This window comes from Dama dama, chromosome 19 (assembly GCF_033118175.1).
Source record: "Dama dama isolate Ldn47 chromosome 19, ASM3311817v1, whole genome shotgun sequence".
In the NCBI taxonomy this organism is placed as follows: domain Eukaryota; kingdom Metazoa; phylum Chordata; class Mammalia; order Artiodactyla; family Cervidae; genus Dama; species Dama dama.
In genome coordinates, this window is record NC_083699.1 from 84964181 (window position 1) to 84976248 (window position 12068).

A 12068-nucleotide genomic window follows, 5' to 3' on the forward strand; every position below is an offset into this window, starting at 1 on the left:
AATCTTCATGCTCTTAGAATTGGCAATGGATTCATAGATTTGATACCATAAGCATGAGAAAAAGAAATGAAAAAAAAAGTTGGACTTCACAAAGACTTAAAACTTTTGTCCATCCAAGGACATCTTTAATAAAGGGAAAACACAACCTACAGTGTTGGAGTAGTTGCAAGTTATAAACAATTCTGGATTATGTATCTGATAAGATTTAGTATTAAGAATATACAAAGAACTCTAATACAATAACTCACAGCAAAAATAAAACCCATCTAATTTCAAAATAAGCACAGGACTCAAATACACATTACTTCAAAAAGACATACAAATTGCCCAAAAACACAAAAAGTTGCCCAAATCACTGGTAATAAAGAAAATGCAAATCAAAACCATTAAAAAAAAAACACCATTTCATACCCCCTAGGACATTAAAATTTTAAAACTGGAAAGTGAAAGTGTTTTAGAGGATGTAGAGAAATAAGAGTCTTCATATATTTATAGAATTTATTTAAAATGGTGCAGCTGCTGTGAAAACAGTTTGGCAGTTCCTCAAAAACTTAAAATAGAATTACCATATGATCCAGCAATTTCACTCCTAGGTATTTACACCAAAGAATTAAAAAATAAGTACTCAAATAGATACCTGGCCATAAATATTCATAGTAGCAATATTCACAACAACCAAAAAGTACAAGTCCATTCATCAATGGATGAATGGATAAACATATTGTAATATATACATACAATGAAATGAATTTTATCGATATATGCTACTCCTCAGAAAAATCACCAAGATATGCTAAATTAAAGAGATCAGACACAAAAGATCATATACTGTACAATCTCCTTTTACATAAAATGACTAGAACATAGGAGCAGAAAGCAGATTAGAGGTAGCCATGGACTGCAGGGAAGAGGCTAATGTGGAGTGACTAGTTAATGATAAGTATTCTTCTGGGGTGATAATGAAAGTTTTGATACCAGAAAGAGGTGCTATTAATGTGCTATTAATAGCACACTATTAATGTGCTAAAAACTACTAAACCACCCACTTTAAAATGGTTAACTGTTTAAGTGTATTTCACCTCAATTAAAAAAAATCATATAATGTATTTTTAAATCATTCATAAGACCAATAAAAAAAATTTGATAAAAACACTTTGTTGAGGAGACCAAATAGAAACAGATATTTTCATATATTACTGATCGGAGTAAAATGGACATAATTTCTATAACAGGAAATTTGGAAATATCTAATATAATTAAAAATATAATAACCTACAGACATTTATTCTGCCACAAAGAACAAATGAGGTACACATGAAATTACTCATTGTAAGAGCAAAAGACAACAGACAGTAGTTAATGCACTGTTAACAGACAACTAGTTAAATAAATTGTTGTACATACATAAAAAGGAATGCTTTGATGCTGGAAAAGAGGGAGAGGGAAGGGAGGAAATGGAGAGGAGGGAAGAAAGGGAAGAAAAGGAAGGGAAAGGGAGGAAGGGGAGAAATATAAGGGAATGGAGGAAAGGAAATAAAGAGGGAAGGGAAGGCAGGAAACCAAGAAAGTTCTCTATACACCAGTATCTTTTGTGTGAAAGGGGTGAGGAAGAAATGAGCATACATTTCCTACTCATACACACAGACAGATGGATATACAGTAAAGGAGTTAAGAAGAAGTGACTCTGTGGAGATAGATGGGAAGGCAAGAAATAGTAAAGGTATTTTGATTTACATTTCTCTTGTTGCTTTTTTTTTTTTTTGAACCATATGAACAATTTACAAAAGCAAAAAATTTTAAGACTACCATTTGTTTTAAAATCGAAACTCATTCTAACGGGACACTTACATAGATTAGACAAGATCACATATATAATGCACTTCACTCAGTACTTGCCTTTCCCAGTTTAAGACTGTAAAATTAACAAACTAACTTTCCTTCAAATAAACTAATCTCTTGCCAGTCCTCACCTAACTCTATGCTCCAGGTTGCTGCCACAAACTCTCTTTATGCACTAGAGTATGCTGTACTTTCTCTTTTTCTGGAATTTTTACACCAACTGTCAACGTGGACCTTTCTCTTCCACCTTAATTTACTCTTACTCAGCACCTCAGTTCCAGTATCAAGTTTGTTCCTTTCAGATGCACTTTCTTACAAATATCCCCATATTCACACATATACAGAAACACACAGCCTAGGTTGAATCAGAAGCTCCTCCTTGTTATTCCTACATTACACCTTGTGGTTAGACATGGAGACTCCAGATAGCGACAAGCCTGAACCTAAATCGGGAATTCGGCACTTTAAACCTGGATGATGTCCAAAAACTAACCTACGCCCTGAATCCTTAGTTTCTTGAATAACAGAATAAAAATCATATCTGACTGATAGAAGTGTCAAACTAATATCAAACGAGCTAATACATGTAAAGCACACAGTATGGCACATACACTGCCAAGCTGAAACAGTCATTAAATTGTATCCAATTTTATTACTCTCCTGGTAATAAGCAGTTCAGTGAATTACTGGTATATTTCCCTCCTTTTCTTTGCAAAACATCCTTCTTTAAAAACTCAACAGGGACTTTCTTGGTGGTCTAGTGATCAAGATTTCACACTTCCACTGCAGTAGGCTACAGACTGGATTCCCAACTGGAGAATTAAGATGTCACACGCTGCATGGCATGGCCAAATAAATAAATAGCAAATAAACTCAAAGGAGAAAGTACATTAAAAAAAATTAAAGCAGAAATTATTAAAAAAAATAAAAATTAGGGACTTCCCTGGTGGTTCAGTGGCTAAGACTCTGTGCTTCCAATGCAGGGGGCCCGGGTTCAAACCCTGGTCAGGGAACAAGATCCCATGTGCTGTAACTAAGACCTCATGCAGTCAAATAAATATATATATTAAAAAAAAAAATTAAACATATTCTAATAGTTACTGGGGCAGAGACTGTCTTGATAGTATATATATATACACTTTGGAACAATAACCTAGGTACTTTGTAAATATTTGATAAAATTCTTATGTTAATATGGTGAGTGATAATTTATTCAGAAATAAGAAAGCCTTCAAGAAATCAATTTGATCAGTGACCTCAATGGAAGATCACCTTTCTGCATTGATAAGCAAAGAATGGTGTTAACCAACTGATTTATCCCATACAGTACAATTTAACCTGTTAATATTTATTCCAGAGAAAAAAGGTCTGTATCAGTTACCTACTAATATGATAAGAATAACTTCACTTTTTAACAAATTGTCTATGGATTCCAAATGATTGTAAACTTAAACCTGATTTTCATATTTACGTTACCTTCAAACATTTAAGCTTCAAGCACTTCATCTACAAGATGAGGATCCAAAGTAATGAATGTTAGCAACTGGCACAGTTCACAATATAGAGCACAGATACAAATAATATCCGTAAATATTAATTATAAAATCTTATGATCTAAAAGGTCAATTCACAACTCCTTAATTTCAGATTTCCTTCAAAACATTAAAATTTCAGAAATCTGTTATGAGCAAAAATTGAACTAGGATAAAGAGAAATATTTTTAAATAAAATAATTTTACCACAAAAGACTAGCAATTAATTCCAGAATGAATTAAGAATGATTAACACAAGGTAAAGTAAATTTGAAACTGCTGGACTGACAGTCTCAGTGTACATCATATATTCCAACATTCTGTACCTCGACATCCTGAACACTGGATAAAAAAGTTGATTAAGTCCAGAAGTGCAATGTCCCTGTCTTGCTTATATGATTCAATCCAGTCATCGACCACAGACTGTGGGGGAAAAAAAAAGAAGAAAGAAAAAAATTTTAATTGATATTACAGCAAATGAATTTTCAATAAATTACTGGTTTTCTATGTGTAGCTATTTAAACAAGAAAACTACTTAATTAAATCACATATATAAAATTATATATATAATATAAAATTAAGACCATATATAATAAAATGCATTTTTTCCCAGAAATACAAGGATGATTCAATATTAGGAACTCAATTCAATTAATCAACAATGCAAAGAAGAAAAATAATATAAAAAAAATAATTATAATCTCAAATTATAATCTCAAATCAGATCTCAAAAGGTATCTGATAAAAATCCTGGAGCCATGCTTAATAAAAACATGTCTAGAAAACTGGGATGATGTGATAATGTTGGTAAACAACATAAAAACTAAGGCCAAAACATATTTCCTGTGGAAACCTTGACACTTTTCAGCTCTAAGAAGAATGAGGCAAGGATGCATCCCTAAACATTTAACACATATTTTAAAGATTTTAGTTTATGCAAAAATTAGTAAAATATCAATAAGGACAATTCTTTTCTACTGAGTCTCTGCTAATGCATAAAAAATTTGACAACTGACAAAGGGAAAAGTACAAAATCAAATTTGAACATTAGCAATATTATGAAATACAAATGGATTGAGAAGGCTGCTCACAACTAAAATCACCCAAAAACAAATTGAAGGACTATATAAATTTTAATGAAAAACATTATAAAAACACCTTTTAGGTTACAGAAAATGACTTAAATAAGTTCCATGTTAAAAAGGCTTCATGCTGCATCAAGAAAATCTTTCCAAATTGTTAGATAAATTTAATGTAATTCTACTTAGCATACTACCAGGCATAACTATTGAGAGTTCTGCCGGGGGTGAAGGGGAAGCACAAGAAATAGATAAAAATTACTTTTTAAAAAGTTTTAAATAAACTTTTATTTCTGAACTTAGCTACAACTATGTATAATTAATGCAGAAATCTTAAGGTATTCCTTGATGTAGGTTTACATATACATGCACCTGTATAACCATAACCAAAATGCAAATATAAAAAACATTTCCAGAACTAAAACAGGTTGCCTCATGTTCCCTTCCAGTTAGTAACCATTCAGCAAGCAAATAACATAACTATTATCCCTTAACAATAGATATGCTTTTGAAATTCATGTAAATACTATTATGTTTTGTGTTTGATTTCTTTCAATGTTTTATCAGTGAGATTCAGTCATGTTACTATGTGTTATTAGTAATTCCTTGTTTGTACTGCTGGACAGCGTTTCACTGACTTAACATACTTTATCTTATAACCCAATTTACTATTGATGTACATAAGAGTTGTTTCCATTTTAGGGCTATTGCAAATAAAATTATTATGAACACAACTATACACATCTTCTCACATAAACATTTTTTCTGCTGCATGCATACCTAGTAGCAGACTTATTAACAAATAGTACATATATATTGAGGTTTAGTACACAATATCATACTATTTTCCAAAACAGGTATATTAAATTATACTTCCTCCAGCAACATACAATATTGATATTCAGTGCTCCACATATCACCAATTCTAGATCTCATTAGCCCTTTTATCTTAACCCATTCTGATTGAACATTTCTCTTCTTTAGTGATCTGAGGAGCAATCATATTTCCTTATATGTTTAAGGGGAAGACACTTAATTAAAAGTTGGTGTATATAACAACTCTCTCTCAACACATTACCATCTGGTAGATTTTGTTTTTAAAGTATGAAGAAAATACAAGGGTGGTGGTAGTTGCTCAGTTGTGTCTGAATCTTTGTAACCCCATGGAATGAAGCACACCAGGCTTCCCTGTTCTTCACTATCTCCAAGAGCTTATTCATGTCCACTGAGTTGATGATGCCATCCAATCATCTCATCCTCTTTTGTCCCCTTCTCCTCCTGCCTTCAGTCTTTCCCAGCATCAGGGTATTTAGCAGTGTGTCGGCTCTTCCCACCAGGTGGCCAAAGTATTTGAGCTTCAGCTTCAGCATCAGTCTTTCCAATGAATATTCAGGGCTGATTTTCTTTAGGATTGACTGGTTTGATCTCCTTGCTGTTCAAGGGACTCTCAACAGTCTTCTCCAACACCACAATTCAAAAGCATCAATTCTTCTGTGCTCAGCCTTCATTGTGGTTCAACTCTCACATTCGTACATTTATTTCTGTTCAGTCGCTCAGTCATGTCCAACTCTTTGTGACCCCATAGACTGCAGCACACCAGGCTTCCCTGTCCTTCACGGTCTCCTGGAGCTTGCTCAAACTCACGTCCATTGAGTTGTCCATGATGCCATCCAACCATCTTGTCCTCTGTGGTCCCCTTCTCCTCTGCCTTCAATCTTTTTTTTTCCCCCCATGGGAGATACAGTGATTTATTGATGAAGATTTAGGACTACAGTGAAGTTCTTATGTATTTGTTTATCATCCCATCAGTGGAAGTGAAGAGGCTTCATATTATCCAGGGGCCATTTTTTTCCTGTTCAGATCCAGGGACCATTTCTTTGATGCTTCAGGCTAATTTCACATCTCCTATCACATGAACAGGTAGTAAGGCTGCAGCTACTTTGCCCTGGCTCTTCAGAGTTCATTTATATTACAATAATATAAATCTTCTGGCCTCTGATCTGCCTTCAATCTTTTCTAGCACCAGGGTCTTTTCTAATGAGGCAGCACTTTGCATCAAGTAGCCAAAGTATTAGAGCTGCAGCTTTACCATCAGTCCTTCCCATGAATATTCAGGGTTGATTTCCTTTAGGACTGACTGGTTTGATCTCCTTGCAGTCCAAGAGACTCTCAAGAGTCCTCTCCAATACCACAGTACAAAAGTTTATTCGTACATGACTACTAGAAAAACCATAGCTTTGACCAGACGTACCTTTGCTGGAAAAGTGATGTCTCTGCTTGTTAATATGCTGTCTAGGTTGGTCACTGCTTTGCTTCCAAGAAACAAACCTCTTTTAATTTCATGGCCTGCAGTCACCATCCACAGTGATTTTAGAGACTAAGACAAACAAAATCTGTTTCCATTTTTTCCCCATCTATTTGCCACGAAGTGATGAAACCGGATGCTATGTTAGTTTTTTCAAAGTTGAGTTTTAAGCCAGCTTCTTCACTCTCCTCTTTAACCTTCATCAAGAGCCTGTTTAGTTCCTCTTCGCTTTCTGCCATTAGGGTGGTGTCATCTGCATATCTGAGGTTATTGATATTTTTCCCAGCAATCTTGATTACAGCTTGTGCTTCAGCCAGACAGCATTTTGCATGATGTACTCTGCATATAAGTTAAATAAACAGGTTGACAACAGATAGCCTTGAAGTACTCCTTTTCCTATTTTAAACCAGTCCATTGTTTCATGTCCAGATCTAATGGCTGTTTCTCAACCTGCATACAGGTTTCTCAGGAGACAGGTAAGGTGGTCTGGTATTCTCATCTCTTTAAGAATTTTCCACACTTTGTTGTGACCCACACAGTCAAAGGCTTTAGCATAATCAAGGAAGCAGAAGTAGATGTTTTTCTGGAATTCTCTTGCTTTTTCTATGATCCAACGAATGTTGGAAATTTGATCTCTGATTCCTCTGCCTTTTCTAAATCCAGTTTGTACATCTGGAAGTTATCGGTTCACGTTGATTCTGAGTATTACCTTGTTAGCATTTGAAATGAGCATAACTGTGTGGTAGTTTGAACATTCTTTGGCATTGCCCTCTTTATGATTGGAATGAAAACTGACCTCTTTTAGTCCTATGGCCACTGCTGAGTTTTCCTAATTTCATGGCATATTGAGTGCAGCACTTTGCCAACATCACCTTTTAGGATTTGAAATGGTTCAGGTAGAATTTCATCACCTCTACTAGTTTTATTCGTACTAATTCCTCCTAAGGCTCACATGACTTCACACTCCAGAATGTCTGGTCTAGGTGAGTGATCACACCATTGTGATTATCTGGGTCATTGAAGTCTTTTTTGTACAGTTCTTCTGTGTATTCTTGCCACCTCTTCTTAACATCTTCTGCTTCTGTTAGGTCCATACTGCTCCTGTCCTTTATTGTGCCCATTTTTATATGAAATGTTCTCTTGGTATCTCCAATTTTTTTTTTAAGAGATCTCTAGTCTTTCTCATTCTAATGTTTTTCTCTATTTCTTTGCATCATTCACTTAAGAAGGCTTTCTTATCTCTCCTTGCTATTCTCTGGAACTCTGCATTCAGTTAGGTATATCTTTCCCTTTCACTTAGGTCTTGTTTTCTCAGCTCATTTTAAGGCCTCCTCAGACAACCATTTTGCCTTGTTGCATTTCTTTTTCTTGGATGGTAATAGAGGGTAAAAAGAAAACGAGTAAGAATGAACAGCCCTTAGTACCTATTCAAGGTTCAGCTCTGTTGCATATTGTGTCTGGGTCTGTTGGCTAAGCATGGTGCTGAGGCCTAAGAATGGATAAAGCAGGTCAACAGTGACTTTGAGCTCAGGAGTAAAGCAGAAAAGCTTTGTGACCCAGGTAACAAAGTATGGCACAAAGAACAGCCCCACTTCTACATGGGACCTGGCATTGTGAATGCACTCAATGCTGTGAATAAATTTCTTTAGCTCCCAATGTATAATACAAATATAAATTTATGATCCCACCAGTTATATATGAAGAGTCCAAAACATTCTGAATAAGTAACACTAGTGAGGAGGGACTTGCACTAGAATATTAAAAAAATACAAGAACACTGAAAACAATGTAGATTGAAAGCAACATAGGACTAGAAAAGTAATATAAGACAATAGAGCACAGAAATAGATACAGGTATATTTAAAACTTAAGCTATAATAGAGGAGATATTTCAATTTTAGATGGAAAAGAGTGGTTCATTTAATAAATGATACTGATATAACTGATTATTCATCTGGGAGGAAACAAAGTTATATATTTTAAAAGTTTTAAGAGTGTAGGGACCAAAGAATCTGAACAATTAACTCCAAAAAGATAAGCCTTTCTTAGACTGACAGACTGATAACTCTTAGAGACATTACCAAGTATGGACACAAGCACGTGGATGATACAACTTGTCATAATTTACAGGGCCTTGGCTGATAGGTGAAGAGGAGAATAAAATAAAAAACTTCACAAGGTACATCAAAACGAAATAGCTGGGAACATTTAATAAAGAAGAAAAACCCTACATACATGAGATAAAAGAATAAGATATATGGCACACTTCTCATAGAAGCCAGTGAATAATGGAATGATATATTTAAAGAGAGAAAGAAAAATTGCCTGTTGGTTGGGATAAAACCCAGCTTCTCCATCATCCCATAAAAATCAATGTCTGGAGCTTCCCTGGTGGTCTAGTGGTTAAGAATTCTCCTGCCAAAGCAGGGGACATGGATTCCATCCCAGGCTGAGGAAAAAAGATTCCATATGCTGTGGAGCAACTAAACCCATATGCTGAGATTACAGAGCCCATGCTCTACAACAAGAAAAGCTACCGCGATGAGAAGCGCACACACCCCATTGGAAAGCAGCCCCTGCTTGCTGCACCTAGAGAAAGTCCTCAAGCAGCAAGGAAGACCTAGTGCAGCCATATATAAATAACTAAATCTTTTTAAAAAAACAAACAAAACAACCAATGACTGAACAGCTATCTAAGAACAAAAAAACATCCAGGAGATCTCTATAGTCCACTTATGAAGTTTTAAGAACAACAAAACTGAAAGCATTCACATTAGAAGAAAAGGAAGGTTAACTTCATTTTGCCTGCATCATCCCATCCCCCAAACTGGCATCCTTCAGTGCTAAGAAGAAATTTTTCACAGCTAAAAAGAACTCTTCTTGCCAAGAAAAGGAGTGCAGGGTGACTGACCAGCTTCCCCAGCTTCACAATGCATTGTACAGAGGTACTGCTTTGGTTTCATCCCACCAAGTCCAGCAACCTGAGATGTTATTGACCCAGCTATGAACAAGGAATGAAAGCAGAAGTAATATTATTAACAGAAAAGCAGCCAGAGGGATCACAGTTCAGAGGGAATGGCTCTTCAGACAAACTCAGCAAATTTCACCAATGAGAAAGCCAAAGGCCAGCATAGTCACTGTAGACCCCTACAGATCTTGCCAGCTTTTCCCCCACAGGTATTTGTGTTTGTGTTCATTGATGCCAACCTCCTGAGTCCCCCTCTGTACCCTTTTCCCGCCAATACCGAACCTACACTGTATCACTACAGTGGCTATTTTATAAATAAGGATATTTTGTATTTTATAAATATATAAAATAAAGAAATAAACACACACACAATGGGGGAGGGGAGGAAAGATTATAATATGTTATAGCTCTCTACAGCTGTGAGAGTTTAAGATGCCAGCCCCCTGAATCTCTACCCACCAAGGAGCCAGACAGCCACACTTGCAGCCCACTGGGGCTGCTGCAGCTGCACAAATGCAAAATACTAGCCTAACACCACCTCCCCACACTGAACCAGACCACTGCGTTCATGCTCCAACTGTGCACTACCAGACTGACATCCATCACTGGTTTCCACTGCAGTGAGCATGCACAGAAGGGACGGGAGGGATATGCAGCCACCATGAGAGCACCTACAACGAAGGCACCCCATAACTTCTTGTGGGCCCAGATAAGGCGCTGCCTCCTGTCAAGGGCCAGTACCAATATGTCCACCTATACTTAGCCACTCCAAGCTGTGCACTGCACAACCCAGCCCAATCACCTCTGCCAGTCTTCAAAGCACTGTGCACATGTGGGCAGAGTGTGTGCAACCACAGGAGATGACACTGATGGCCAGGGACTCCAGTTTAGCCAATGAGACCATAGTTAGCACCAATCCTTGTTGTGTGCAATGGTCCTCATCACTGTATTGTATGCCTGCAAATGGCCTCTACAATAGCCAGCCTTGGTCCCTAGCTGATAAATCCCTAGTGAAGGCACTGCTTAGAACTACTACAAGGTTCCTCTCAGAGCTGAGCAACAACCACACAGTTGTCAGTGGTGTGTAGCCCAAGGGCCTGAACTAAATACACATCATGACCAGAGGGATCCAAACTACCACATGCCCCCCACACTGTCACCCTGCATCACTAGACCCAGGGTCACAGCATGTTCCAGCGTTCTCTCACTCACAGGCGAAAGGCTGATCCTTATCAAATTCAGTCTATAAATTCTGGAAGAGGTTAACTGCTTCTTCAAATCAACAGACATGAAAACAAAGCAACTGGGATTACAAAGAATTAGGGAAATATATCTCTACCAAAGAACACAGTAAGCCTACAATAACTGGCCGATCCAGGAGATCTTTGCCTGACAAGGAGATTCAAAATAATTACTCTGCAGACGGTCAGAGAGCTATAAGAGAACACAAATAAAAAACTAATGTATCAGGAAAAAAAAAAATACAAGAACAAAATGAGTTCTACAAAGAAACAAAAAACAAAAGAACCAAACAAATTTTGAAACTGAAGAATACAATGACTATACTGAAGAATTCAATACAGAATATATTAAAGAGATATACATTTATTGGTATAAATAAATAGAAATTTGTTTTCTATTACTGTATCTTTTGATTACAGACCTTACTGCATTCACATTTAAAGTAATTATTGATATGTATGTGTGACTGCCACCTTATTAATTGCTTTCAGGCTGCTTTTGTAGTTCCTCTCTATTGCTTTCTCCTTCTCTTGGGAAAAATGAAAATGGAAATATAATATACCAAAATTTTTGGGATACAGCAAAAGTAATTCTAAGAAGAAAGTTCATTGTGATAAACACCCATCTCAAGAGACAAGAAAAATCTCAAATTAACAACCTAAGTTTATACTTCAAGAAACTTGAAGGAACTAAGTTCAAAATTAGTGGAGAGATGGAAATATAATAATAAAGATTCAAGAAGAAATTAAGAACTGGTTCTCTGAAAAACTAAACAAAAGTGACAAAACCTTTATCTAGACTCACCAAGGAAAAAAGACTGAAATAACAAACTCAGAAATAAAAGAGGTATTACAGTTGATTCCACAAAAATGCAAGGATGATGAAGGACTACTGTGAACAATCATAGGCCAACAAATTAGAGAACCTGGGGGAAAAAATTACTAAATTTCAGGACTTCCCCAGAGGTAGAGTGGTTAAGGTTCTGCCCTCCAACAAAGGGGGTGTGGGTTCAATCCCTGGTCAGGGAACTAAGATTCCACATGCTGCAAGGGTGGGACCAAATATTTAAATAATTAAACCTGATTTTAAAAAATGAGTAATTC

The 12068-nt window shown here is 36.2% G+C and overlaps 1 protein-coding gene and 1 non-coding gene across 3 annotated transcripts in view; one reads left to right on the forward strand and one right to left on the reverse strand.

Annotated features, from left to right (window-relative positions):
- STAG1 (STAG1 cohesin complex component) overlaps positions 1 to 12068 on the reverse strand; it is a 504547-nt gene that overhangs the window by 280800 nt on the left and 211679 nt on the right. For both annotated transcript variants that reach the window (XM_061167656.1, XM_061167655.1), the window contains one exon: positions 3698 to 3794. In XM_061167656.1, coding sequence (XP_061023639.1) covers positions 3698 to 3794 — 97 coding nt within the window. The remainder of the gene's footprint in view (positions 1 to 3697; positions 3795 to 12068) is intronic.
- On the forward strand, positions 2780 to 2852 carry TRNAG-UCC (transfer RNA glycine (anticodon UCC)). The gene has a single exon. It is a non-coding gene; the product is annotated as a tRNA-Gly (tRNA).